Source organism: Chelonoidis abingdonii, chromosome 8, assembly GCF_003597395.2.
Source record: "Chelonoidis abingdonii isolate Lonesome George chromosome 8, CheloAbing_2.0, whole genome shotgun sequence".
Taxonomy (NCBI): domain Eukaryota; kingdom Metazoa; phylum Chordata; order Testudines; family Testudinidae; genus Chelonoidis; species Chelonoidis abingdonii.
In genome coordinates, this window is record NC_133776.1 from 87,176,083 (window position 1) to 87,202,695 (window position 26,613).

Here is a 26,613-nt window from a genome sequence, read left to right on the forward strand (position 1 = left end):
GAAGTTTTAGAGTAGCAGCCATGTTAGTCTGTATCCGCAAAAAGAACAGGAGTACTTGTGGGACCTTAGAGACTAACACATTTATTTCAGCATGAGCTGTAGCTCACAAAAGCTCATGCTGAAATAAATGTGTTAGTCTCTAAGGTGCCACAAGTACTCCTGTTCTTTATGGGGAAGTTGTGTGCTGAGCACTTTGCAGGAGAGATTGAGCACTTAGCAAGACTGGGCCGCCATTTGTATTACAGCTTTGTAGCAGACGAGCCCTTTCTGAGCAAACTTGCTGACCTTTCTGCTTTTCAGTTTACAAGAACTTCACCAAGGCAAAAGTACCATTGTTAATTGCACAAATCATGCTGCCAAGGACCCAGACTCTGTATGTTCATGGTTGAAAGCGTATATCTCATCAGGATGCTCTTCTTGCTCGGTGGGAGATTTATTTTTAGTTGGAAAAGCACTTTCACTTTCATCCTTACCATCTAACAGTACCATGAATGGGCAAATACTAGCGAATGGATTGTATTCAAAAGACAACTCAGCCTGGAGGAGGTTTCTCAATGCAGGAGGATCTTTCTTCCATTCCAAACCAAACCAAAAAACTCAGAAAAATGATTGTGAATCTTTAAGAACCAACCAATCGTTTAACAGTGAAATGCATAGGATAGTCACTGGGAGTCTCGCTACTGAGTTTGTTTGATCGTGGAGATGGCTGAGACAACAAGGCGATTTCTGGCCTGGCAGCTCGGTTTTGGGCCCTGTTTCATCTGAGAAATAAATTAAGAAATCAGAGAGCATTAAGAAGACACATGATAGGTTTCTAGTCCTCGAGGAGCTGGAAAACAGCTGGCCTCCATCATGACTGTGACTGTTTGTTTGTCCTTATGTCTGCCTGTCCTGCAGCACAAGAATTGAGGTTTTACAGAGTTTTATTCAGTCCTGCTCTGGAGGGATCTGGCCTGGGGTAAAGCCAGTCCACAATGCTAGCGGCTGCTGTTCTTAATTGCTTCCTTTGCTGCAATGATGAGAGGAGTCAGGCTGGAGAGAGGCTTGGCTAACTTCAAAAATGGATGCTATTAAAAACAGAAACAGAAAGAAAAATTATTCATTATTTTCCATTCAAAGCCCATTTACCCTAACTTTCAAGCAGCTTTTTTAAGGTGCTTGCACCATACTTAGGCTCTAATTTTAAAAAGACACAATACTATGGAACTTTTCAAAATGTGAAGCGCAAATTCATCTCTGGTGCAATTCTAGTGACTCCAGGGATGAATTTGGCCCAATCTTATTGTAGGCCCAGATCCTGTATTCAGAATCTCTGAGGCACAAGTTCACATCAGTTGCCTTTTGCATGAAGGCAAAATTCAGATTACAGGGTGCTAGGTGACAGAGTGCACACTGGCCTCTCATCTCTGGGGCCAGACTCTCATCTCATTTATACCCACGTTTCAGATTTGGTTAACTTCAAAGGATTTCCTCCTTAACTGAACGCAGGTAAGTGGAGGAGCATCAGCCCCATCTCACACACCCCTTTCCCCTGCCCCATTCGAATGCCATTACCTGGTTCTGAAAAGGAAAATGATACACATTACAGAACAGCTATTGCTGGTGTGAAAAGTGCCAAGCCTGAAGTGTAATGCACTATGAAGATCCGACTACACCAACTCCTTGTATAGCTAGTGGGGCTCTATATTTGGAGGACACAAATGCCACCACTGACACAGACTTTTCATTTGCAATCACTTCCCACACCTGTGCCCATTTTACCTGCAAAAGTTCCTTGGCAGACCCTCGTCTGTCTACGTCCATTTCCAGACAGCGGTTCAGAAAGTCTCGGAACACAGCAGAGAGTCTCTCAGGATTTTGAAGTTCTGGGGTTCCGTTAGTAGCTATCAAATACAAAGCCTAGAGAAACATTAAACCAGAAGGTTTAACCTATTAACATGTATTCCTGTTTAAGGCCAGGTCTACACGCGCAACTTTTGCTGGCAAAGCAATGTCAGTTACAGGTGTGATTTTTGACTGACACTTCTAAGCTGGCAAAAGCCCTAGTGTAGACGCATAAATGGCTTTTGTCCATGTAGCTTATTGCATTTTCTAGCCCAACAAAAGCAATTTTTTGCTGGCATAAGTTGAGCCTGCAATGGGGGAGGAGTGGGGGTTGCTGGTATAGCTACCCTGGCAAAACATTTAAAGTGTAGAGCAGGTCTAAACACATATTCCAAAGAAACAAGGAATAATTCAAGTGCATCTCTGCAGTGCTCACTGTTCCCTTAAACACCGCTTCCATATGACAGAGTGATGCAGTAGATACTTCCATTCATTCTGGACAACTGGTTATCACTGTGATTTTGTATCATAACTCAAGTGCAGTGAACCAGCTATCAATTCAGAGAGGAAAATAGGGAAATTTAGGACTTGATTTTCAAAATACGCCTACAATTGCATGCCCATTTTGCATGCCCACTTACCAGGTACACAAAGTAGATGGACAGTTGCATAGTACAAGTTGCTAGAGAGTAAACTGAAGGTTTTGCCAGCTGGGCAAGTGACAATGGGGCTCTGATCACCAGGGGATGGGGGAGGGAAGTTTGGGACTGCTGGCTAAGCACATTAGCTGGATGTTTTTGCAAAAGTATAGGGGCATGTCTACAATACAAAATTAAATTGACCTAACTTATGTCGGTATATGCCCGTTACAGTAATGATATCACTTGTGCATGTCTACACTTTGCTCCTTGGGTCAGCGGTGTGCTGTCAGTGTGGGGCATTGTGGGATGGCTCCTGAAAGCCAGTAACAGTTGATGTAATCAACGCAGTGTCTGCACTGACACTGCATCGACCTAACTACATTGACATTGGCTCTACACCTCTCACGGAGGTGGAGTTATTCAGTCGGTGTAGTGAGCGAGTTACATCGGTGGGAGCAAAATTTTAGTATAGACACTTACAAAGTTAGGTCAATTTAAGACACCTTGCATCTCCCTAACTCTATAGTGCAGACCAGGGCAAAGAAATTAACTAGTTAATGCAGACATTTCAATTGTAGTCTTTGTTTCAGAGTATGCAACCCATTGAGATGAACGAGATAGTTCACACTTCAAAAGTGATTGTTTCAGGGAGTCTGAAGACTCAGAAAGCTAGAACTATATCCGTTATGCTTGTTGCACATTTTCAAGGTCACCTTCTAAACCCAAAGGCGTAGAAACATAATTGGAACAAAATAAAAATAAAGGTGAAAGCTAAGATTCTGAAGCAAGCTAAGAATTCAGTGGCAAGGGTTGAATTCCACAGCAAGTTCCGTGGAGCCCTGACTAAGCATCCACTGGGCCATTTGAGTGCACAAATACTCAGTTTGTGCACACAATCACATCATCGGCAAATAGAAGCATGGCACACAATTGCACATGCATTTGTGTCCCTTCATATTTGAAAATAGGGTCCTTAATGCTTCTGGATAAGGAGCAGCATAGGTTTGTCATGAGTTGAGGACACATCTATGGACCTCTAACAATGTCTTACACTTTCATTCTGCTCTGCAAAACCCAATATGTTTGTTCTGGATATCCTGCGAAGGGAACATACCCAATGAGGCCTGAGTGAAGATCATTAGACACATTTCACTTGTGATCGAGGCCTAGAAAGTTGAAAACCTATAGCACAAGCCTATTATGTCACTACAGGATGTTGTTACGACATTGACACTTTGAATCCTTTAGTAGGTTACAAAAGGGACCTATGGGACCCTACCATCTCTTCGCACTTGGACTTTCAGAATAGGAGGAGGCCTGGAAATCCCCCCAAAAAATATTTCTGTTAAAATAGTACCATTTCTGTCCTATTAGCATTCAAACAGAGAGTCACCAAATCCCCTTTTTTTAACCATCTTCAACATAGAGCAAGGCTTCCTAGGCCTAAAATTTACCCTTTTAGAGCACACAAGCAGATATTTGCTTTGATCTTAGAGGGTACCTAGAATGTCAGGACAGATTCAGGTTTCATTTACACCACTATCCACCCAGGGTAAATTCGACTTCGTGGCTATCTATGGATTTACACTGGTATCGTTCAAATTTGTGCCACTGTGTCTGAGGACTGCCGAGTTCATAGCTGAACTGATCATTTTCAGCTTTTATCACCTAAATGACTCCATCCAGACTGGAGATATGCAAGAGGTCAGATGACTTTTTGTTTCCAATGGACTTTAAAACTTACTGACCCCCTTCTGTTTGCTGTAGGCTTAGTATTGATAAATAAGCTGCATCTGCCCTGTTTTGAATTCCAGGTCAAACAGGAGCTGCAGGTTAAATGCAGTAGCCCTTTTAGAAGCTGACTCACTGTGCTGACTTCATCACAACACATGAGTCATGAGGAATAAAGTATCAACCCTTCAGTTTAAAGCTTTGCAGAACTCCCTGAACACAGACAAACCCTTAAACATAACCATTACAGTGACCTATAAATCTGCCAGCAAATTGGCCAAACAGGTCTATGCCTAGAAGCTTCCCAGACCACCCATGGGAGTTGGTTTCAGAGGCATGGACCCGTCACTGAGGATGCCCTGAAGAGTTTACTTCCGGGAATTAGAGTTTGCAAAGAAATCATAACTTCAGCAGGAAGAGAGACCACCTCTTTGATTTAACCTGGGTGGGAAGACGTATAACTGAATTTGAATGCAGTCACAGATGAGAAGCCTAATTAGCTTTGCAATAATTGATTTGCAGCTTCTAGAGGAATCCTAATCCGCTCGCTGATATCATACAGTAGGGAGATTGCAGCAGGTGAAAATCAGCTGCATTTCAGAGGGCCAGCTGGAGACTTCAGTAATGCTACTTTTCCTTGCCAGATTTTGGGCCAAATCCTGGGCATGAAGGTTTCTGCAAGGGTTCCCTGAGGAAGATGATGGGGTATGGAATCATTCTCTCCACAAAGGAGCTGAGCACATCTGGTTCTTTTCAGAAGCCACTGCTTTAGCACCAGGGCTGTAGTAATAGTGTCCACTGCCCTGGCTTTTTGGAGGTGGGGTTCCCACTTAGCAATGATCAATCCACTCGCCATGTCCCCATGTGCCTCCATGCAGTGGTGCAGAAAGCACTGGACAGAAGCAGTCGGCAGGTGCAAATTATTGTGTACAAGTGAAGGAAAGCCCACCGTGCAGCCCTTCCACCCTTAGCACCGCATACCCACAAAGTGTGGCTTTCGAAAAGAATCGAGAACCTTTTGCAAAAGGCTCTGCAGCGTCAAGTTTGTTAAAGCCCTAAGGGCAACTTCATCCTTATTGTTCTTTTCCGTAATGGCAATGACCAACAGAGTTTCGCCTCCAATGTTATTTTTGTTCATCTACCCGTTCGTTCAGAGGCAGCGGTCTGTGTGCTGATGTGTGCAGGCTGGATATTACAGATCAGAACATACGGGCATGTCTACACTGCAATAAAAGGCCTGTGGCATGGCCAAGGCTGGCCTGGGTCAGCTGACGCTGGCTTGTGGGACCCGAACTCATGGGGCTATACAATTACAGTGTAGATATTTGGACTTGGGCTGGAGCCTGGGCTCTGAGCCCCCATAAGGGGGCAGGGTCTCAGAGCCTGGGCTACAGCCCAAGCCCAGGTGTCTACACTGCAATGTTTGACTCCACTGCCAGGGTTGCCAACCCCCCAGGAATTTCCTGGAGCCTCCAGGAATTAAAGATTGTCATGTGATGAAACCTCCAGGAATACGTCCAACCAAAACTGGCAACCTTACCCATTGCCTGAGCCGACTGACCCAGGGCCTGAGACTTGGTGCTGCAGGTTTTTTGCTGCAGCATAGACATACCCCAGGGGAGAAACTAGAGGCCATGCTTTGTTCTGATATTCTCTCTACGTAAATCTAGAATTATTTATGAAATGTTAATCCATGGTCTGAATTCCTCCTCATGCAATAGGGATAGGAGATACAAACTGTACTTCCTCTGGTAAACGCGGGCTGCTGTACCACTCCAGGAATCCACCCCAGGGAAGGAGACCAGAGTTTAACTGGGTATTCGTTCAGTCATACAATTATGTAAGATTGTCCCTTAATATTCACTCATTTAATATGCAAATTGATTAACATAGGAAAGGACTAAATTTCTTAGGACAAAAATGTAAACTGTTCCATAGTATAAATGCCCCAACTTTTTTACTACCAATATTTGTGTTAAAACATAACTTTAAAACTGCACTTACTAATAAGTAATTACAGATTTCACTATAAGATAAGGCATTTCATTTATTTAACAAATATACACTGATCTATGTTTGGGAAAATTCACCCTCTGCCTCCGTTCTGTTTGAAATTCTTTTCACAAGACTCCAGCAGCTGGAGAAACTTGGACTCGGAAAGGTTCTTGTCATCAGAGCTACAGCAGAAGGAGCTTTCAGAAAACAAGCAGACATACTGAGAATTTTTTAGCAGCCCTGAAGGCAAAAATGACATATATTGAGAATAACTCCATGTCACTTATCTTCTGACGTGCCCTCATTTATGTGCCTATAGCAACAGTGTATACTGGTAAGCTGCAATGATACTGTTGAAACAATATCGAGCTTGTGTGGTTTGGACAGGATTTTGCATCTAAAAGTGGGACAGCATAGAAGGACAGTGCTATACGATTCCACTTGCACCTTACCCTGAGAGGATTTTCATTAAGGTACGGGGGTTCTCCTTCCACCATTTCTATTGCCATGATCCCTAATGACCAGATGTCAACTTTGGGGCCATATGCTTTCCTTGTCACTACTTCCGGTGCCATCCAGTAGGGAGTCCCCACCATTGTGCTCCGTTTGCTCTGCTCAGGTGTGATCTGAGCACAAAACCCAAAATCAGCTGCAGAGAAGGAAAAAAATACTGTTAACACCAAATTGGGCTATGAAGCAAACAAATACAAATATTCCATTCTCCGCACAAGAATGCATCAAGGTTTCTGTCTGGAAACATGGCCGTGCTCTTGCTTACATAACACAATATAGCCAAACAACTATAGAATTTGACCGTTTCAGTTCTTTTAACAAAGTCGGACTCTATAGCTCTTATTTATGTGAGAAACTCCATGTCTTTCAGGCCCTTAGATCAGAACTCTGGGCTCCGAACATAGTCAAATAGTTTTGAGTCACCTCAAAATTCTGAGGTTCTGAGATTTCCCCATGGTTTTAAAATTGTTCTAAAACAAAACATTCCTTGGCTGCAGTGGCCAATGTACTATCACTTCCTTTCGATAACTAGCAGTCAGTTAGCAATTCCACAACCACCACTGGAATAATGCCACCTGAACAAGAACACCTACTCAATTTGACAGATCCATCCATCCCAAGAAGAATGTTGTCACTCTTGATGTCTCTATGGATCACTTGGTTTGAATGCAAGAAATCCAGCGCTTGCAGGCACTGATATAAAAAAGGAACATAAAGGTAAAAATTAATGGCCTGATTTCATTACATGGGAGGATAAAAATATCGTTAAAAGATGTAATTTCTAGATGAATTGTGAATAATGGCTTAATATTGTGCTGTCAAGTGAAGTAGCTTGCTGCTTCAACACTATTAGAATAATAACTTTCTAAATGAAGGCACATTAGATTTTCAAGTAGAAATGTCAATTATTGTTACAGACTATAGCCTGGAAGCACAGACGGAATGATTGCTGCTACAGTGAATTTTGCCATCTTTTTCCCATATGACAAACTCTTATTTGCCAGAAAAGAAAAAAAGTTCTTTCAGTATGAACTGGATCACTATTGGCAGAATGCTGCATGACAAAGACTTTGGGGTTACAACCTACAGCAGATTTTAAAATATTTTTAGTCACGTAATTTCTCATACTTGAACAAATTAGCATTTGTTTTTACTGGCAGTTTTTTACATTCCGTGGCAAGACTATTTCCCTTTAAAGGCCAAGGAATAAGGTGCACTGCTGAATTACCGCAGGTAAACATTCAAAGCAAAGCTAAACACTACCAAATCACTAACAAGTGCCATCAGAACTGAACTTTATTACAAGGATGACATTTTTCAGCAGATCATAGATCTGATTTCCTTTAAGACGCTCTTCCTTCTCCAATATTAAAAAGACAACTTATCTCAAAATACATCTTTGTTTATCCTTTACATTCTCACCACACCATTACACACTATCCCAGCAAGCACATCCATGCATGGCACCTCTTACCTCCCTACAGACACCTGCTATCTGTCCTTCATCCATACAGGTCTCTGTAACAACGTCCGTTAAAGAGCCTCCTGCCAAATACTCCATAACTACCCAAAGTTCATCGCCTACTAGGTAGCTGAAACAAGCAAATGAAGACACCACCATCAGTAAGCACAACTATTTACAGAGCTGTTTTAACAAAAAGAAACTCACAGATGACTTTGCCTATTTGGCATTTTTCATTGATAACCAGATATAATTAACAGTTCACAGTGTTAGAAGAATGTGCATAGTCCAAATGAAAAGGTAACACATTACAGGCAATACTTTAATTATACAGCAGGCTTTAGATAGTAAAAATGCAGTTTAGAAAATGTAAAGAATGTTAAACTAGGCCATCTCACATTACTTATAATACAACCATTAACGCCAAGAGGTATAAGATGCACAGCAGCCAATGGTGTCTGAAGATGGAATTTGATCAACAGTTTGGAAAACCTTGAATAATATAAAGACAGGGAAAGGAAATCCTTCATGTGCTGCCTGCAGAAAACACAATCCAGCTGTAGCTGTAACGTTTTTCAGAAGCAAAGAAGTGACAATACAGCAAGAACATTTTTTTAGTGCATTTTTGAAGCATCCATGGACATACAAAAACAATTTTAAAAGTGAAAAGGCATCAGTTTCTGAAGTGCTTTAAACATGAACATTTAAAAAAAAATGAAAAAAATCCTAACAGGAATCTAGTCTTCACTGAAATTACATGAATGGTATCCTAGTGGGAAGCATCAGTTGACATAGATTCTATCACTGTTTGCCAGTGCCCACTTTATAAAATAGGAAGAATGTGTCCTACTAATAAAATGTGCAGATTTATGTAGTTATTGATACTGTTTTCAGTAAAGGCACGTGCTGGTCAAAATCTTCAAAACTTGTGTCTACATCATTTGCGGAAATCTTTCACATGCACACATGAAGGAGAGTTTTCTGTATGCTTGTGTAAATGGATCCTTATGTTCAGTGATCAGCTTTGTGTGCACAAATGGTCATTTGCACACAAAATTTACAAAAAAACGGTCTGGCTAAATCTTTGACGCACCGTATACAAACAAGCTCTACAATGCTAACGACTGGCACAACTTACCTGTCTAAATAGTTAACAATGTTAGAGTTCTTATTTTCCCTCATGACCAGGATTTCATTAATAATTAGTTCCTTTTTAGGCTGCTGCTGGAGATTCATTTGCTTTATGGCCACCTACAATGACATTTTGTTACATACTAAGTTGAATAACATCAATGAATGAAAAAGAAAGAAATGTGTTTGAGACTGCATGTTTCAGAGCAGCTGAGAACTATACCAAACTGGCCTTTTATTAGGCATTAGTGCTCAGTAACTTGCATTGCAATACTATGCTTTATACTTTGAAATTCACACTACTTCACCCGCTAATTGGGTGCCAATTACAGAGTACACAGCCTTACATGTCTTATTGTGCAAGGTACATAAAATGGCCTTAAAAATGGTATCTGCTACTTAATATCATTAACATTCTGCAGTCCTAGCTTATTCCAAAATGGCCTCAATTCATTGCATTCATTTTTGCAAGTAATAAGTGATTTTGGTACTTTGACTAAAATAAAAAAATAAAACCATCTTGCAATAGTATGGCAACAATACAAGTTCAATAACTATTCTCCCCAGGGAAGATTATTTATTCCCCTTACGTAAATTATATAAAATGCATATATCAAATTCATACAAAAAGTTACATTAAAAGAACATTATTAAGGCAGAAGAGACATACTTAATTCTGGCATTTCCTAACTTGAGTTCTTGATTTGGCAACCTAAATAACAGTCTTTTAATGAAGTCTTGTGTGCAATTTTCTAGGTTTGTAAAAAACACACAAAAACCTGTAACCCCCACCACCCAGATAGCCCATCACATCGCATCATACTGGCACCAAGGTAGGTCATCAGCAGGGTTAGAACCTCTAGAGCTACCACACAGAGCTCTGCCACTTGAGCTAATGCAGTAGCTGATAGCAAAATTAGATTGTCATCCTCTATGTGGACCAATGTTAGAAGGGAATGATAAACTTTGCCAGCAGGTTTCACAGACGTTTGTCAATAGCAGAGGACTGGTTAGAGGCAAAGCTTGGGTTCCATCTCAGACTGCAGATTCTTCTGCCCATATCCGCCCCAAGTATGACTTCTTTTGCCATGTCCTCTGAACTGCCCCTACCCAGGCTTGTCTCTTCTTCCCCACCCTGGTTGCTCATCCCAGTCCCATTCTCTTCACCTACCCAGTCCCAGTCTCCACTCATCAGGCTTCTTATCCCAGTTCCACTCTCCCTGACCAACCTGTCTTAGTCTCCCCATCTAGACTCTCCATTCCACTCCCAGTCGTCACCCTCCCCTGTGTTCCCAGTCTCCTTGCCCAGCCAATCCCAGTTCACCCTAACCTGGCTTCTCATCCAATCTATCTCCTTTCCCCCCCCCCCCGGCCTTCCATCACCTTCCCACCTCTCCCTTGCTAAGTTCCTCCTCCCCATTGTCTTCCTCCGTGGGCTCTTCAGTCTCCCCCTTCTCCCCAACACTTTGTCACACTCTCCTTGCACAGCTGGTCCCAGTTCTCCCCCTGCACACTGGTTTCCAGTCTCAGTCTCCTTGCACAGCCAGTCCCAGTCTCCCCCAACCCAGATCCCAGTCTCACACTCTTTGCCCAGCCAGTCCCAGTTTCCCCCCAACCCCTACTCCCTGTTTCCCCTTTTCCTCCCCATCCACCACTCTCCTTGTCTGAATCTACTCCTAACCCTCACCCCAAGCCAGGCTCTTGTCCCCTCCACATTTGAATCAGGCAGCTTCCTTCTCCACACTGTCGGGACCCAGCGTTGGTCGTGCGGGAGTGATAATCATCTCCCTGCTTTCATCCCTGGGGCCCAGCCCACAACAGCAACTTCAAAGAAAGTGCTACTCAACCCCCAGCTGGAGCATGCCCAGTGCAAGAGAATTTGGGGGAACTGAACTGCTAAAAATCTAAGACATCTCTACTGAGCACATGTAGTGATTTTTCAAACACTTCTAACATTGCCAAATTTGAGCAGATTATCAAATGGGATGCAAAGGCACATCCCTGATAGAAAGGCCAAATTTCAAGTCCCTGCTCCAAAGCATGGAGATACTAGATATTTTCAAAGAAAAGGTTGCCAGAATTTTTAAACATGGACAAAATAATGCAGTTTTCAATAGCCTCATTCTCAGACATGGCTGAACCATTCTGTCTAAAAAAATTTCAGAAATAATGTAGCCTTCAGCAGATCTCTGGCAACTGAAAACAGGGGCTTATAATAGGAAATGTCAGGCAACTGTTATCTGGCCCATCTATAATACACACCGGAGGCAAAATTCACTCCATCTCAAAAAACAAAGGGTTTGAATGGGGAATGAATGAAATCTAGCCTATCTAACCTGGGACAAGCAGCCCTTCATGGCCACTACTCCAGCTCTGTGTTGGCTTCTTTGGACCTGGTTAAGAAATGGTTCCGCTGGAATGCAGGTGAGCAGGAACTGTAAGGCATCCAAATAAGGCGCCTCAAATAGACCCCTCCCACAAGAACTGGGTAAGGTCCCAATACTCCAAGCACTTATACATGCGCTTAAAGTTAAGCACATGAGCTGTCAGTCAATGGGATTATTTCTGTGATTAAATTAAGTGCGTGTGTAGAGGTTTGCAGGATTGGGGCCTAAACATGTATTTTCATGGTAGACGTTAACTATTCTAAACCATTCTAAAGGGTACAGGAACCCTTATACAAATCCCATTACTGTATATTAGTCACACAATAAGTTTAATGTGTTTGTGTCTGATCCTGAGAGAAGTCACTGGATGCTTGGGGGGTCAGCGCATCTGAAAATCATGCCATTTTTATTTGGATGTCTAAATATAGCTTTAGGGGTCTCACTTTAGTCACCTAGTCTTGCAAATGTTGACCTTTATAGAGGATTTTATATAATTTAAAAAACTTTGCTTTGGAAAAAAAAAAAAGAAATGAACATGAAGGTGACAACTAAAAGTAGCAAAACTTGGGAAGTTCAAAGTCAAGACATTCTTAATTTAAGATCTCATTCATTTTCCACCCCCTGCACCGTGACCAGCTATTGCAAGGTTACGCTTAGATCACTGTGTAGTGTCTTGTACTGTGAGACATGACCTAAGCATAAATGGATGTTTTAAGGACAGATCTTTACCTTTAATTTTGAGTTTTCTTGTTTTTAATGGTCTGGATCAACCAACTTCAATGTCACTAAAATATAAAATTGTGGCTTAATAATGCTCTGTCTTTAATTAATATTTGCAATGCACTTTGAAGATGAAAAGTGCTGTAGATAAGTGTTAAGTGTTATTACTATAGTTGAATCAATTATTAAGATAAATTGGAACCAAGTGACTGAAACATCCATCAGCTAATCTTACAACAGGTTGTTGTGTTAATACATTCAGTAATTAAGACAGAGCTAGCATGTCCTTCTGTGCAGGATATAACCTCTCTTTTCATACTCTTTCTGCTTACGCTTTCTGGCAGTGCTTAATAATGCTATTGGACAACTTTCTCAGGTCACTGCAATGAACCGTATTTATTCCTAATACCAATTAGAGATGGGCTGAACTGTTTGACAAACCCTGGGTATCTTCAAGCCTGGGGTTATCCATAAGACTGTAGTTAGGTTAGAGGATGCACAATCTATATTTATCATTAATCTAAAGTCTGATCTACACAAGTTTTTTGTGTTGTAAATTTACAGATATAAGCTCTTTTGATATAAATACCTTTATACTGGTATAACTGCTTCCACACTACAGGATCACACATATTTACCTATATCAATTTCTAAAACCAGTGTAGTTAAATCAGTAACAAAAACTATGTGTAAACCAGCAATAGGTGCTATCTGGGATGCCTTTACAGATTTCGCTCTATACAGCAATACAACCAGGAATGCTGGAATAGTCTAGGTTGTTAGCTGAGATAGATAAAATTTAAAAGGATGCAAGAACTTGTTTGAGGAAAGAGTAGGTAGGGAAAATATTCCACTTAACAACTGGCCATACTAAAGGTGAGATTCTGGTTCTACTTAAATCAACAGCAAAGCAAAGTAACTGATACCTTAATGTTAAGCTATATGTGAACAATGAGCATGATATAATATTCATGATAAAAGAAAATATATTGAAGAATTACATAAGAATCTGGATTTAATATTAGCACTCACCTCTTGTCCTGTGGCAATGTCTATTGCTGTATAAACAGTGCCCGATGCCCTAGAAAAAAACAGCAGCCAAGAAGTGAGGAGATGTCCAGTGCCTTTGGGCAAAGTTAAATGCATGCACCATATCTCCACCTAAGATGTTTATAAAATACATTTATTCAGCCAATACAGTATTGAGCTGTGTACAATAAGCCACTGCACCATGCAAAGGATGCAAGATAAAATCCCAAGCTCAGCACCTGAGTGAAAGGAGCACCCTGAGTCATTTGTTGTGACTAGACCTGGCCAAAAAAAAAAAAAGCATTTTTTTCTATGAAAAATGATTTTTATTGTTTTTCCCTTTTTTTTTTAAATGAAAAATCAAAAAATGTTCAGGGATTTTTTTCTTCCAAAAACCCAAAATATTTTACACATCCAAATTGTGACAAAAAATGAAAAATTTTCATTTACTTCTGTTTTGTTACTGCAGGAAATAAGATACATCTCCCAACCAGTTCTACCTGTGCCCCCTCCAGATGATTTAGGGGTACACTTTATAGGCTTCAGAGGGAGCTGTGCTCAGTCCTCCTTTCCTAGGAGTGCTCTGGGGACTCTGGCAGTGGAGGATAAGAAAGCAGGCAAAAATTAGGGAAAAGGATTCCCTTTGTAGATCTTCCAGGAGCCACAAACTGAGGATCATCAGTGCCTGAGATGCCGTTAGTTTACTACCCAAAGATTACAGCCTACAGTGTGCTTGCTTGTAGGCTTTCTGCAGAGCCACTGTTTGGTTTCTTTACTCTTAAAACAACAAGCAACCCTTGACAATATCTCAGTTTTCCTATAGGTTTATCTTAACATTGATAAAAAACATCTAGAAGAGATTCAAATATGGTTGAGCTGAGCTACTTATGTTTTTTCCTAGCTTCTTGGATGAAGCACTGCAAAGTTTATTTCCTATTCTCAACATCCCATTTTCTATGAGCTCTCTTTTGGTTTTTCAACATTGCACAGGTTTCCTGATATTTTAAATGTTTTCCTCAGAGCCAGAGCTTGCTGATCTTCACAACATGGATGGATGGTTTAGGAAGCCTGAGGTTCTTCCTGAGGCAGAGATTTTCTGAGGCCTCGGGCTGGCCCTGAGTTAACTTGCTATATTGCGCTAAGTGATTTTTAATCGTATACATGCATTTAGAGATTATGTTAATTTTATTTGTGAAATTCTGCTAGGTGAGAAGTCCTAGACTCCTAAAAATGAATACAAATAAATAAATAAGAAGCCCCAGATTCCTAAGCACATCAAGTCACTTGGCAGCTTCCTATTTTAGGGTGTCAGACACTTGAATCCTTCATCGCCCTTACATTCACGTTTCATTTTCAAAGCAGATCTGGAGTCTGTCATAGAGCCACTAGAAAATAAAACGACACACTGATCTGCATATGCAGATTAGACAGCCTGTTTTTTCCCCATCTGTTCACGATTAAGAAAGATTCTTTCCCTACAGCATTGTGGATGCTAGAATTGGGAAGAGGTAATACATAGAGTAAACCATCTAATGGGTTTAAATGTCGAGGGGCCATGGTAACATTTGTTAACACGACTGGAGGCTAACACCCGAATTAAAGCATTGGTTCTCAAACTGTGATCATCTAGAGATCCTTTCCCGCTTGTCTGCAGAAGCGGACGGACCAGGATGGAAATTTTGGGAAGAGAAGCTGGAACATTTACTTATTCTTGAGTGAAAACCAGCTACTTTCAATTGAAACCAGTTAGTGTTGCCCAGCGTTACATGACCTTCATGTTAGTTCTGTTCACCTGGAAGCTGAAATATTTCCATAGCATTTTAATTTGCCAGGCTCACTCTTTTGTGAGCCATAGACTGAGTGCCTGTATTGGAAACAATGTTATCATTGGGCACACTATGCATTCTTTTAATATAAATGCAAATGCATTTTCCTATGATTAATTGTGGAGATTAATCCAATTTGTTTTCATAAAAATCCAACAGTTTATTCAGGGTTGCTAATACTGAGCTGTACCTCCTTAGCTCACTCCTGTTAGGGTTTATTTAAAATGGCTATTTGAATTAGGATGCTTTTTTGTAGGCTCCAGGCTATCTGCTAAGAATTTAGATAGGAACCAGACGCTGATTTGAGCCAGTGTAGCCTTCTCTATCAAGCAGCCATAACCTATGTTTCCTAGGTATCTTGAAATGTCCTCAATCTAAACAAAGGACAACCCCCCACCCCCGAAAAAAAAGAAAAGATTCAGCTCTGAAGCTCCCCTATCTCCGAGTGTGACTCTGCTGACTAATGTACGCTGTTTAATAGCCACATGGAGCACTGCTGAGTGATTGCTCATCCAATTCACTTTTCCTTATATCCAAAGCTCCTCTTCTACTGAAGTCTTCCGGGTAACCATGTCTTCCCCTCTAGTCTCCAGTCTCCTTATTAACAGCTACTGAAAGATATAACCACTCATTTCCTATTCTATTTCTATCTTCAATATCATATTAACTGATTATTTGTAATAAATGCCAGGAAATCAGCTCAATAAGCTGTGTCATCTTCATTAACATTAACTAAATACATAAACAGTCACATCATCTCATTTACTATGTCCCCTCCTGTAAATAAGCACATCAGCTCCTCGTCTCACTTGAAAAGCAAAGACTGAGTGGAGAGCATCCTCAGAACAGACTTCACTTCCCACGTGCTTCAGTTCTCTTGTGGGATCTGTATTCAGTGCAAGGTAAAGGAGCATTTACAATTCCCTTTGGCAGACTTGTGAAATACGTGCAATGAAACTTTGAAATCAAAGCGGTCAAAATATATTTTCATCTTGGCTATAACAATAAACTTCTGCCCTGTCCTCATAAAACCAAAGGGGTTGTTTTTGTACACCTTTTCTTTGAATGCAAACACTGCTCTGCATTTGTAAGTCCTTAATCTGAGTCATTATGTATTTTTCACATTTTAAAAAAAAGATGGGAGTGTCTCAAAAAGGTTTATTTCAGGGAAGCCTGCAATGATTCAGATGCTAATCCAAAATTCTGTGGTTACAAAATCAAACAGGAATTCTTAAGAAAGTTGATAGTGATGCTGATAGGTAAGGCTGCTCAATATTTTTCATTATAAGACCCTGTTTCCAGGTGCTTATAACTTTGCCAACTTCAATCACTTGGGATGAAATTTTCCATGCGGGATGTTGGTCTCAGGCTACCTTTTTTTTTTTTTAAGCTTCAGCTAAAAAATTGTTTTGAAAGTTCAGCCATTTCCAAGAATGTTATTTTGCCTGTTAAAAAATTCCCACAGCTGTTTCATTGAGAAGCTTTAGTAAGTTCATGTTTGGAAGTAGGGACTTGAAATTTGGTGAAAGAAAGTAGGTTACCCTAGTGTCAAGAGTGCCTTTTGCTGTCCTTCTGACATTGAATGAGGCAGGGTAAGTTGTGTAAAAGAAGTGTGAGATCATTTAATTAAATACTATCATAATGCAAATGCACAAGCAACCTTAATTGTGTCATTTCTTAACTTTTAAAAGCTTGACTTTACAACTTTAACATTGCGTAAAATGGGTTGCTGGGGTGTTTTGGGAAGCTTATACACACACACACACATATATATATATATATATATATGAAGTTAACAAGAGATCAAAATGGTTCTGGTCTATTTCAAGTTGAATTTTGGGCAATAATTCCAGACAGTTCTTATTTTATCTAAACTTCTTTGCATGTTCATATTTTGGAACAAAATGTTTGCCATCAAAATAAGTTATTTTGGTAATAGCAACATTTATGTGCCTTGCAGTTCCCTGACAACCACTGCACTCGTCACTATCTATAGTTCTAGGGTAAAGTGATCTGCTTAAAGGAAGAATGTGTTCGCTACAGTCTTAACCTTGTTCTTTAGTGTCTGGACAGAATAAGAAATGCAGAGAGAAGGAGTTTGTTTCTATAGATACATAGACCTTCCTTGTGTCCATTGCTTGCTGTTTTCAGCAAAACATTCCACTTAGAAGCAAGGTCATGGTGTATGTGTCTATCTCCCCTCCTCCCTCCCTCCCCAAATTCACATAATCCCAACTGAAGAAACAGCCTCTTAATTTCTTTGATAAAATTGCTGTCTAATACACTGGAGTACAGCATGTTAAGTTTAGATTTTCTATGAAGTTTTGTGTAAAAGTGAATAACACATAATGCTCCTATTCTAGACGCTCAGAGTAAGAACATTGTTAGAATAATGGCTACTAAAGCTATACCTGCTTCTAAACTCTTGGAAAGATATTTGCTTCTACAATGATAATACATTGTTTAATATACAACCCAGGCAAAAAATCTTATGGTTTCCCATAAGATTTCAAGATGGTTATCAGAAATGCAAAGACTTTAATTCTTCTGTAAAGAATATTTTTGTGACTGTGGTAAATAACTTGCAGTAACACATGGTATTAGTGTTTGTTTATCTCATCACAGGATTGCAATTATCTCATCTTTGTAATGCACAGCTCTAGTGAGAATATGCCTCGTGCTTAATCTACATGTGATTAGATTTGTGATTTCACAGGTCAGAGAATTTCCACAAAAACAATACCATAAAGAGGCACCACCATAAGCATAGGAAGACTAAAGTTCATTGAATTAAGAACTCAAGAAGTTAAAGAGACTAATTTCTCCCTACTTACATACATGCGGTTTGACCCTGTTTACAAGATTTAATTCTAAAATGTATATTTATGGACATTAGAAAATACTCACATTGGGACTTAAGATGATCAGAAAGTTCCTATACAAACCCATTTAGAGCACCCTGTAAGGTGGACTGCGGCTTTGTTATATTATTGGTCATATTACATTTTATTTCTCGTTTAACTCTAACTAGCAATTTGACATTGTACAATCAGAATAAAGATGTAGTTGTATCTATTTTAAGTGACATAAGATAAATGAAAATAATGAAAGTTGACATTATTTGAAATTGTCTTCCCATAACTGCCCTTTCAAACTAGTCTTTTTATTATAAATCTAAAAGAAAAAGCAATGCGAGCTTGAAAATACATGGTCTCTTCTTGTTCTGCATATACCAGTTCCAAGTCAACCAGAAGTTACAGAAAATTCAAATCCAATAATATATACAATGCACAATGATACCTGCTAATCTCAGTATCCTTAATTCAGTGATAATTATTGCTGGTAACCTGAAGGCCCAATTCTGCTCTTACATGATGTAAATCAGGAGTAATTCCACTGTAAACAATGGAATTACAATGTTGCATAACTGGCTGTGATGGAGAAGAGAATCAGACCCTATCTGTAGTCAGCGTTAGTATTTAAAATGCACGTCACACACCACACAATTTCAAAATTACCTTGTTCTTACTAGTCTGATAAAGAATACATGGGATTCCATTCTGGGTAAACGCCTAACACTTTGAAGACACCATGTTTCTGATTACTAGCAAATGCTGTCTTTTATGGCTAGCTATTGAGGATTCTGTGCATCAGAATGGATTGCATTTCTGTATACATCCTTTTCATTACATATGCTGGGAAACAAAAGTTATTTAGCCTTTGAGTTTTGTTCTCAAATTACATGATTTTAAACCTGACTCCTGAAATATTCTCTTTAACCACTAAATGATTTTTGACTAATGTCATTTAGAGCTGTACAATTACACCCATCAGATAAAATGATAAACGGCATTTTTTATGCAATAAAGTACAAGGTAAACTTCTGTTTCTCTACTAGGCCCATGTAATTCTTGGACATATCAAAATTGGCTTCTTCCATGAAGGTAGGTGAACCACACCACACAGATGAGGGATGACAAGTTTGCCATGTGCCAGTAACTTATGCAATCAAGCCAGCCATCATGAAAATTTCTTTGATGACTCCTCTTGGCCGCAGGAAAACACTGATCAACGTGGAGAGAACAAGTACAATCGAAACAAATATTCTGAATGTATACGTAACTTCCTTGACTTCAGTAAGGTAATGCCAGCAAAATATCTGGCTCATATTTATACATATAACTCCAACTGTACTTACCCTTGACCAATTTTTTCAAATCGTGTATATTTCTTCTTAGGGTCACCAACACTCACAATGCTTCCTGAAAGAAAAAAGAACAAGGAAGCTCTCTTGAAAATGAGTATTATATCTTCAATGACAACCTGTGGCAAGTCAAAAATCAACCATTACTGCCTGGCATTATTGCCATTATGTGCAGTTTAGATTCAACATGATACTACTAGAGCACACGGATTAGAAATAAGAGTATCAGTTTAATAATTCAGGTGGCATCTACTTTTTTTTAAATCCATTGATGAGTATGTTTGCCTCTGGAGCTGGAAAGAAAACTAAGAACACGAACTGCGGAGAAGAGCTCACATAACACTCAGACATGAGTTAACGAATAAATATGCAAATGAGTTTGTATGCTTAAATGTTAATGACTGCTAGCATAACAATGCTAATTTCCTCAGAACTAGCTAGTCTCTTTATGATTCCGCAGTGGGGTTCATACTTTCATACATTGAACCCAACTTTGTTTTTGGACTCAACTTTTATAAACAGTTGCCATGTAGAGACTAGGAAGAAAATTTCCTGGAATGACTCTCCATTAGCCCTTCCTGGGTTTGTCTTTTTCAAAAAACAACAGTTAACAGCAAATAATTAATCACAGGCTTTTGATAATCTTTATTGTGTAGGCTTCACTGTGAAAGAGATCAAATTCATTTATATAAGAGCAACACTCTTGTCTTCAATCTGACTTTGATCAGAAACAAACATTTTACTCGATACTTACAGTGTACACACATGCTAATCTCACTACATGAAACGGCATTTTAAATGGGTTAGAAGAGCAGTGGTGTTCTTCAGACTGTAGCTTTTACCTTCTTTAAAAAGTTATCTGCTTAATAAGGTGCTGGTAATTTTATAAATAAATTCATCTCAACGACAAGCGATGGTGGATGGAGTGCTGCCCTCTACTGAATAATTATTGCAACAACGGGCATTGATTGAAAGGCTTTGCATGTAATATTCAGAAAGTTGCAAATGAATTAAGGGTGGGATTTTCAAAAGTGTGTGATTTAGGAGCACAAGTCCATTGAAAACAAAAATGCTAATAATTTGTAGTTTCTTGCTTGGCCAGAGGTGTAAATGGGTTGAATCACGAGCAAATAGGGCAGTATTTGGGAAAGACTGTGTAAGCAGAGTCTGAATGAGCTCTCGCCTGACATCTAGTGGTGAGCTGTGGAAAAGGACTTCAGGCGCTGATCTCATTTGCATGGGCACATTCACCCTGCCTAGGTGCTCAGCATGATGGGACTGCTTGCCCAAATGATCACTTGTGGCCGGTGTTAGTTCCCTAGTCTCCTTGCTATGCTTGTGTGAGTCGAGGGCAGCAGAACTGTACCTGGCATATGCCGATTGAGGGACCCTCAGCTGAACAGCACTTGCTAGGCAGGGGACATGGGTTCTAAAATGCGATGTGCTAAGAGAGGGTGGGGACTGGTATTTATATCTGTTAGTGTGGGTCCAGTTTAAGGGTCCTAGATACCATTTGACCCCCCCCTTCTTTCCATGGTATAATAAAAGAGCTAATTTAGACTCAATTGAGGGTCATGTTACATGCTGCAGAGCTGAAATCACTGATATCTAGATCTAAGTATCAGCCCTACATTGGGACAGTGTCTCTATTGCAAGAGACTGCCCAGTGTGTACCAGCAATGAGGCTCCTCCACTAACAGCTGAGAGCTGTGTTAAGTGGTGGGCCCTGAAGACATCTTGGCAATTGGTCAGCTGTGTGGCTGGTGGAGAGGCTCAGCGAGTGGCAGCTGGTGGAGAGATGCAGCCAGTAGAGAGGCTGGTGAAGTGGTGTGCCTGGCATAGAGACACGGTGAGTGAGTGGCTGGCAGAGAGGCGTGTGAGCGGTCAGTAGGGTGGCTGGCCAAGAGGGCCAGAGCAGAGCCCCACAGAGAGGTGTGACAATTGGCGGTAGGGTGGCAAGCGAGTGCTCGAAGCAGCAGAGCGTGTAAGGTGTCTCCTTACCCACCCCTTCCACCCACAGTGGGAAGTGAACTCTACAGATGAACCTCTGAACTCTGGGGAAGCACTAGCCCAGGACAGCAACTGTGAGTGGGGTGCAGAGGAGGGACGGGCACGTTAAAGGGACCTTTGGATTGCTGGACTTAAGAACCTGACAAGAAAAGTACACTGCCCAACTTACTTGGGAGTGAGTCTTTTGCTCATGGTTTATGTTTATAAACCCTAGTTGTGGTGTTTTCCCAAATTAACACTGAGTTTCTTCCCTCCTTTTATTAAAAGTTTTTGCTACACTCAAGACTCTGTGCTTACGAGAGGGGAAGTATTGCCTCTTAGAAGTGCCCAGGGGGTGCTGTGTAATTGTCCCAGGTCACTGGGTGGGGGCTCCAGCCGGTTTTGTGTTGTATTGGTGGAAAGGAACCCCTAGATACTGAACCTGACACTCGTTGCTACTGCTTCACCTGGCAGAAGGGTTACATGTGCTTAAATTGAGCAATGAAGCCACAATCTTATAAACCCAAATAATACAAAATTAATGTTACTTGTTCTAGTCCATTTTCCTAGATAAAACAAAAACTGATGAAAAAGTAGAAACTAAAGATTTAATGGCAGGGTAAATAGCTACTAAAAATTTAATGTACAGTGTATACTACTAAAATACGTTGAGAAGATTATTCCTTGACTGAGAAAAAAAATGTCTGGAATGTGATGATTTTTGTGCACATATCCGGAAATTTACACTTCTCTCTCTCTCACACACACACGTGTTTGCCTGTAATTCCAAATTATGGACATCTAGTAGAGCTGCCAGTAATTGTAAGTAAGTCTCTTTCTCTCTCCTGTCTACGGTATTACTATGGCACTCAATGCTCTGGTATCTAATGCTGATGGGTGTCTGATTGACTCCTCTCTGGCCATTGCAGTGGGAAGCACAGATACTGTCTGGCGCACCCTTTAGTAAAAGAATCCTGCTGGTCAAGGAAAGTTCCCTAATGGGGAGCTGTCGGGAACGAGGATGTGATGTGGCACATGCTATACTACTACCCTAATCACGAGCATCATGATCCGCCAGCCAGCATTTGCTACTGATCCTAGCATATGTTCTTGCTGGCCGGAGGTGCAGCAACCGGCTCCCACCTCATCCTATAAGAGTGCAGCGCAAGGTATTCTAACTGTATTTTCAGATTCCACGTCAAACATTTATTGAACTCAGCATTTCAGGGACCTTGCTAGAAGTTAACTAGTTTACACTTAGGTGGAAAAGTGATAATCCCCACTCACTGACAAATGATTGATAAATGGAAGAGAAATGGCCTCTATTCAAGAGTGTCATGGGTTTGCTCAAAGCAAACTTCAAACAGAATGACAGCACTGAAATGCTATTGATTCCAGTCCATTTATGCTCTCTGAAGTTGGTAGAGTGATTATATACAGCCACTAACCAACCCTTTCCCACAGATTGAGAGAAGTGCAATAAACGTGTTTAAAATAAAAATAATAAAATTGACATCCAGAAAGGAGAAATGAAATGATTAGATTTTAAAGTAATTAAATACTTTCCATGATAGAGCAGTGATTTCTGAGGAATATAAAAACAATTTCTCTGCATTGCTCTTTCAGTTGTAGACACACAATCACAACACTTTACTGTCCCCTTTAACCAGAGACTTTTTTTTTTAGCAGGGAAAAAATATATTACGAATGTTTGTTATTTTAAGAAACAGTAGTGTCCCAATGACAGTCGCTTGGTATTACCCATAATTAGAATGAAGGGCATTTTAGGCATAAAGGGAACTCACTTACACAAAAATGCTTCATGGTGAGTTGAGATTCATTATAGCAGAGAGGAGCTATATAGCAAGAGTCACTTCTTCACCTTGGGAATAATGATATGCTCTCCTGATCCTCTGCAGTGGCGAGGGATACCGGCTTCTGGGGCAGGGTACACCTTCTTTTTCATTTGGTAGATGATGCAGCAAGATGAGCCAAACTCTGTTTTACTCCACAGGAGGGACAGCTGCACAGAGACTGACTTACTTCTGCATGGAGCAGCAGCAAATGCTCTTTAGCCTGGTCCATGCCACAAAAAATACCTGTTGCTGACAACAGATGCAGCTGAATTGATAATGAACACTGTTTAGCGCCAATCAGAGCCTAGAATAAACTGTGTTCAGCATCTCTTCAGAAAGTGAGCTTAAAACCTGCGGTCTGCAAGGTAATAACTGCTGCATTCCAAGGGGAGTTCCACCATGGAACTCTATTAGAGCAGTGATGCATCCTATAAGAGTGAGCTTCCTTATAGGAGTAGAAATCCACTGAAATGAATAATGAAAGACGGGAGTTTTACTATATTCCATTTTGCTGCAAATAGAATTTCACTACAAAATGACTGGTAACTTACAGATAGGGATTGGTATGCGTCTCTACAGAATTGTATCCAGAATCACTCTAGGGCTGTACTGAATACTACTAAATCTGTGTCTGTGTTGACAGCAATAGTGTACCCATCAAGAGGACTTTCCGGGAGCTCACTCAGAGATGTAACAAGACACTGGTTTCCTGCTACAAGAGATCAGAGAAGGAAGAGACTAACAAATACATTTAGGTCAAAATTTTCAGAAGTAGCACTGATGTTGGGCATCTCAACTTTCAGATGCCTAATTTTGAAAATTACTTCAGTAAAATTAGTTACAGTTTCTCCTCTCTTCTTCCTTTTACACCAGTGCAAATCAGAGTAATTCCACTGAAGTCAACATTACACTGTTGTAAGATCCCATTTCAGGATAGCACCCCCTAACACAGGTCAGCACTTAAGCATGTGGCTAACTTTAAACTTACAGTGAAGAATATGCATAACTGCTGTCCTGAATAGAGATGGACTTAAGCGCATGCTTAAGTGCTTTCTCAAATCAAGGCCTAAACCAGGCATATATGAACACACAATCAGGACATTTATGTTTTACAATTATAATGGAAAATATTAACAATTTCATTGTAGACAGAATTTCATTTTATCTCATCTCAATACTAGAGCATTTACTCCCCAGTAAAATGTGTGATGAAAGCAATCACAAAGGGAGAGGGATAGCTCAGTGGTTTAAGCATTGGCCTGTTAAACCCAGGGCTGTAAGTACAATCCTTGAGGGGGCCATTTAGGGATCTGGGGCAAAAATCTGTCTGGGGATTGGTCCTGCTTTGATTTGAGCAGGGGGTTAGACTAGATGACCTCCTGAGGTCCCTTCTAAGCCTGAGAGTCTATGATATTTCACACAAAAGAGAATTAAACTAATTTGAAGGCCAGGGTTTCTTTCTAAAATCTCCATGTCACATATTTGCTCGAGGCAGACCTTCAAAGACCTTGCTCATGTGGATATCAGATTCCAGAGCTAGCAAAAGGAGATCAGGTGGTCATAATGCTTCAAAGAAATAAATGGAAATAAATCCAGGGCTCAGTTCTAAGCTGAGAAACATGGGCAATTATAGCTGTACATCTTGAATAATCCATTGCTGCAGGTATGCATGCCTCATGAAACCAGCAGTGTGCCTGGGGATCTCGTGTTAGAAGCATGCCTCAGCTAAAGTAGCCATTATGAGTTAATATGCAAAAGGATAACTACCTGCATTAGAAAATATCTACTAACTCACTTCATTGTCTCCTGAATACTACTTCTTTGAGATCCAACTCTTAATAGATCTACCATAGAATCATAGAAATATAGGACCTGAAGGGACCTCAATAGGTCATCTAATCCAGTCCCCTGTGCTCAAGGCAGGACTAAATAATAACTAAACACTCCTGTCAAGTGTTTGTTTGTCTAACCTGTTCTTAAAAGCCTCCAATGATGAAGATACCACAAACCTTTCTGGGCAATTTGTTCCAGTGCTTAACTGTCAGTTTTTCCTAATGTCCAACCTAAACCTCCCTTGGTGTAATTTAAGCCCACTGCTTCTTGTCCTATCCTGAGAGGTTAACAAGAACGATTCTTCACCCTCTATCAATCTACCAGTCAATCTGCAAAAGGCACATTGTCACTGAAAACTCTACAGTAGTGTTTGGGTTCACACTTCTAAGGGGTAAGCATTAGGATTCATATCAGATTGTAAAGATTTTTGTTAGTTAATACTAGCAGTGATGTACAAGAGATACTTTGAGCACAGGTACAAGCATTAACATTTGCCTGGTCAGTGAAGAACCATGCTCTCTGCTGTGACGAGGTTGCTGTTCTACAGAGCCTGTTATAAAAGTGTTGCATTACAGATTATCTCAAACTTTTATTCATTTTAAGGACACATTTTTCTCAATTCAGAATGTTGTTGACTTCAGAATCAAATTTAAAATGTTAAAAAAAAAAAGATCTAGAACTCTCCACTCAAATTATTTATCAACTAGTTAGAGCTGGGGACAGACTGAAATGGCCTATTCTTGGAATCTGAGTATCTGTCTGCTAAGAGAGAAGCAACGATCAGTCATTTTGCTTAGAAGCCTGAGTAAATCTCTTTTGCTCTAGACTTACCAGGATTTGGCGTACATCCCTGGACCATGACCAATTTATTTTTTGGTGTAGCTGACAGGTAGACTCATTACAGAATTATTTGGTTATGAATTAATTGTGACAAAGTCTCATGTACACACTACAATGGATGCATTGATGGTTAGCTACTGAGAGATGCTTGCAGAGATGTAACGTAATCAGTTCTCAATGATTTTTAATCAGCATCTGATTACCCCAGATTACTGGCACCAGCTTCTTTTTATACACTTTTAATGAGTGAAGCTAAAAAGTAAAAGTTAACTGAGTATAGTATAAAGACAGATTTCCATTATAGGCATTTTTTTCAGGGTTTTATAACTTCCATTGTTTTTTATCTATCTTGATTTGATAACATACACGTCACAGCATTTGAGCACCAAACCCAGCTCCAGCACCCTTTAAAATTCATCCTGTCCTGCAAGAATGGAGCGTCTTTATAAAAAGGGACTTAGTCTTTTAAAAGGATCACAACTTTCAGGGCATGAGATTCCTGGAAGGGAGGAGGAATTTTAATGGGGTTTGACTATGTCTATGAATTACATGGTGACTGTAGTAATACCATATTTTGTGGAGATCCAAACAGAATTTACAAGCTGAGTAGAAACAGGCTGAGATGATGCCTA

General features: G+C 40.2%; 1 protein-coding gene across 3 annotated transcripts in view; it reads right to left on the reverse strand.

Annotated features, from left to right (window-relative positions):
* Positions 1-966: 966 nt before the first annotated feature.
* PAK3 (p21 (RAC1) activated kinase 3) overlaps positions 967-26,613 on the reverse strand; it is a 198,712-nt gene continuing 173,065 nt past the window's right edge. For all 3 annotated transcript variants that reach the window (XM_032766971.2, XM_032766973.2, XM_032766970.2), the window contains 8 exons: positions 19,458-19,521; positions 13,437-13,485; positions 9,305-9,417; positions 8,179-8,296; positions 7,298-7,397; positions 6,644-6,840; positions 1,762-1,899; positions 967-1,067 (listed from right to left, as the gene is read on the reverse strand). In XM_032766971.2, coding sequence (XP_032622862.1) covers positions 978-1,067; positions 1,762-1,899; positions 6,644-6,840; positions 7,298-7,397; positions 8,179-8,296; positions 9,305-9,417; positions 13,437-13,485; positions 19,458-19,521 — 869 coding nt within the window. In that variant the 3' untranslated portion in view covers positions 967-977. The remainder of the gene's footprint in view (positions 1,068-1,761; positions 1,900-6,643; positions 6,841-7,297; positions 7,398-8,178; positions 8,297-9,304; positions 9,418-13,436; positions 13,486-19,457; positions 19,522-26,613) is intronic.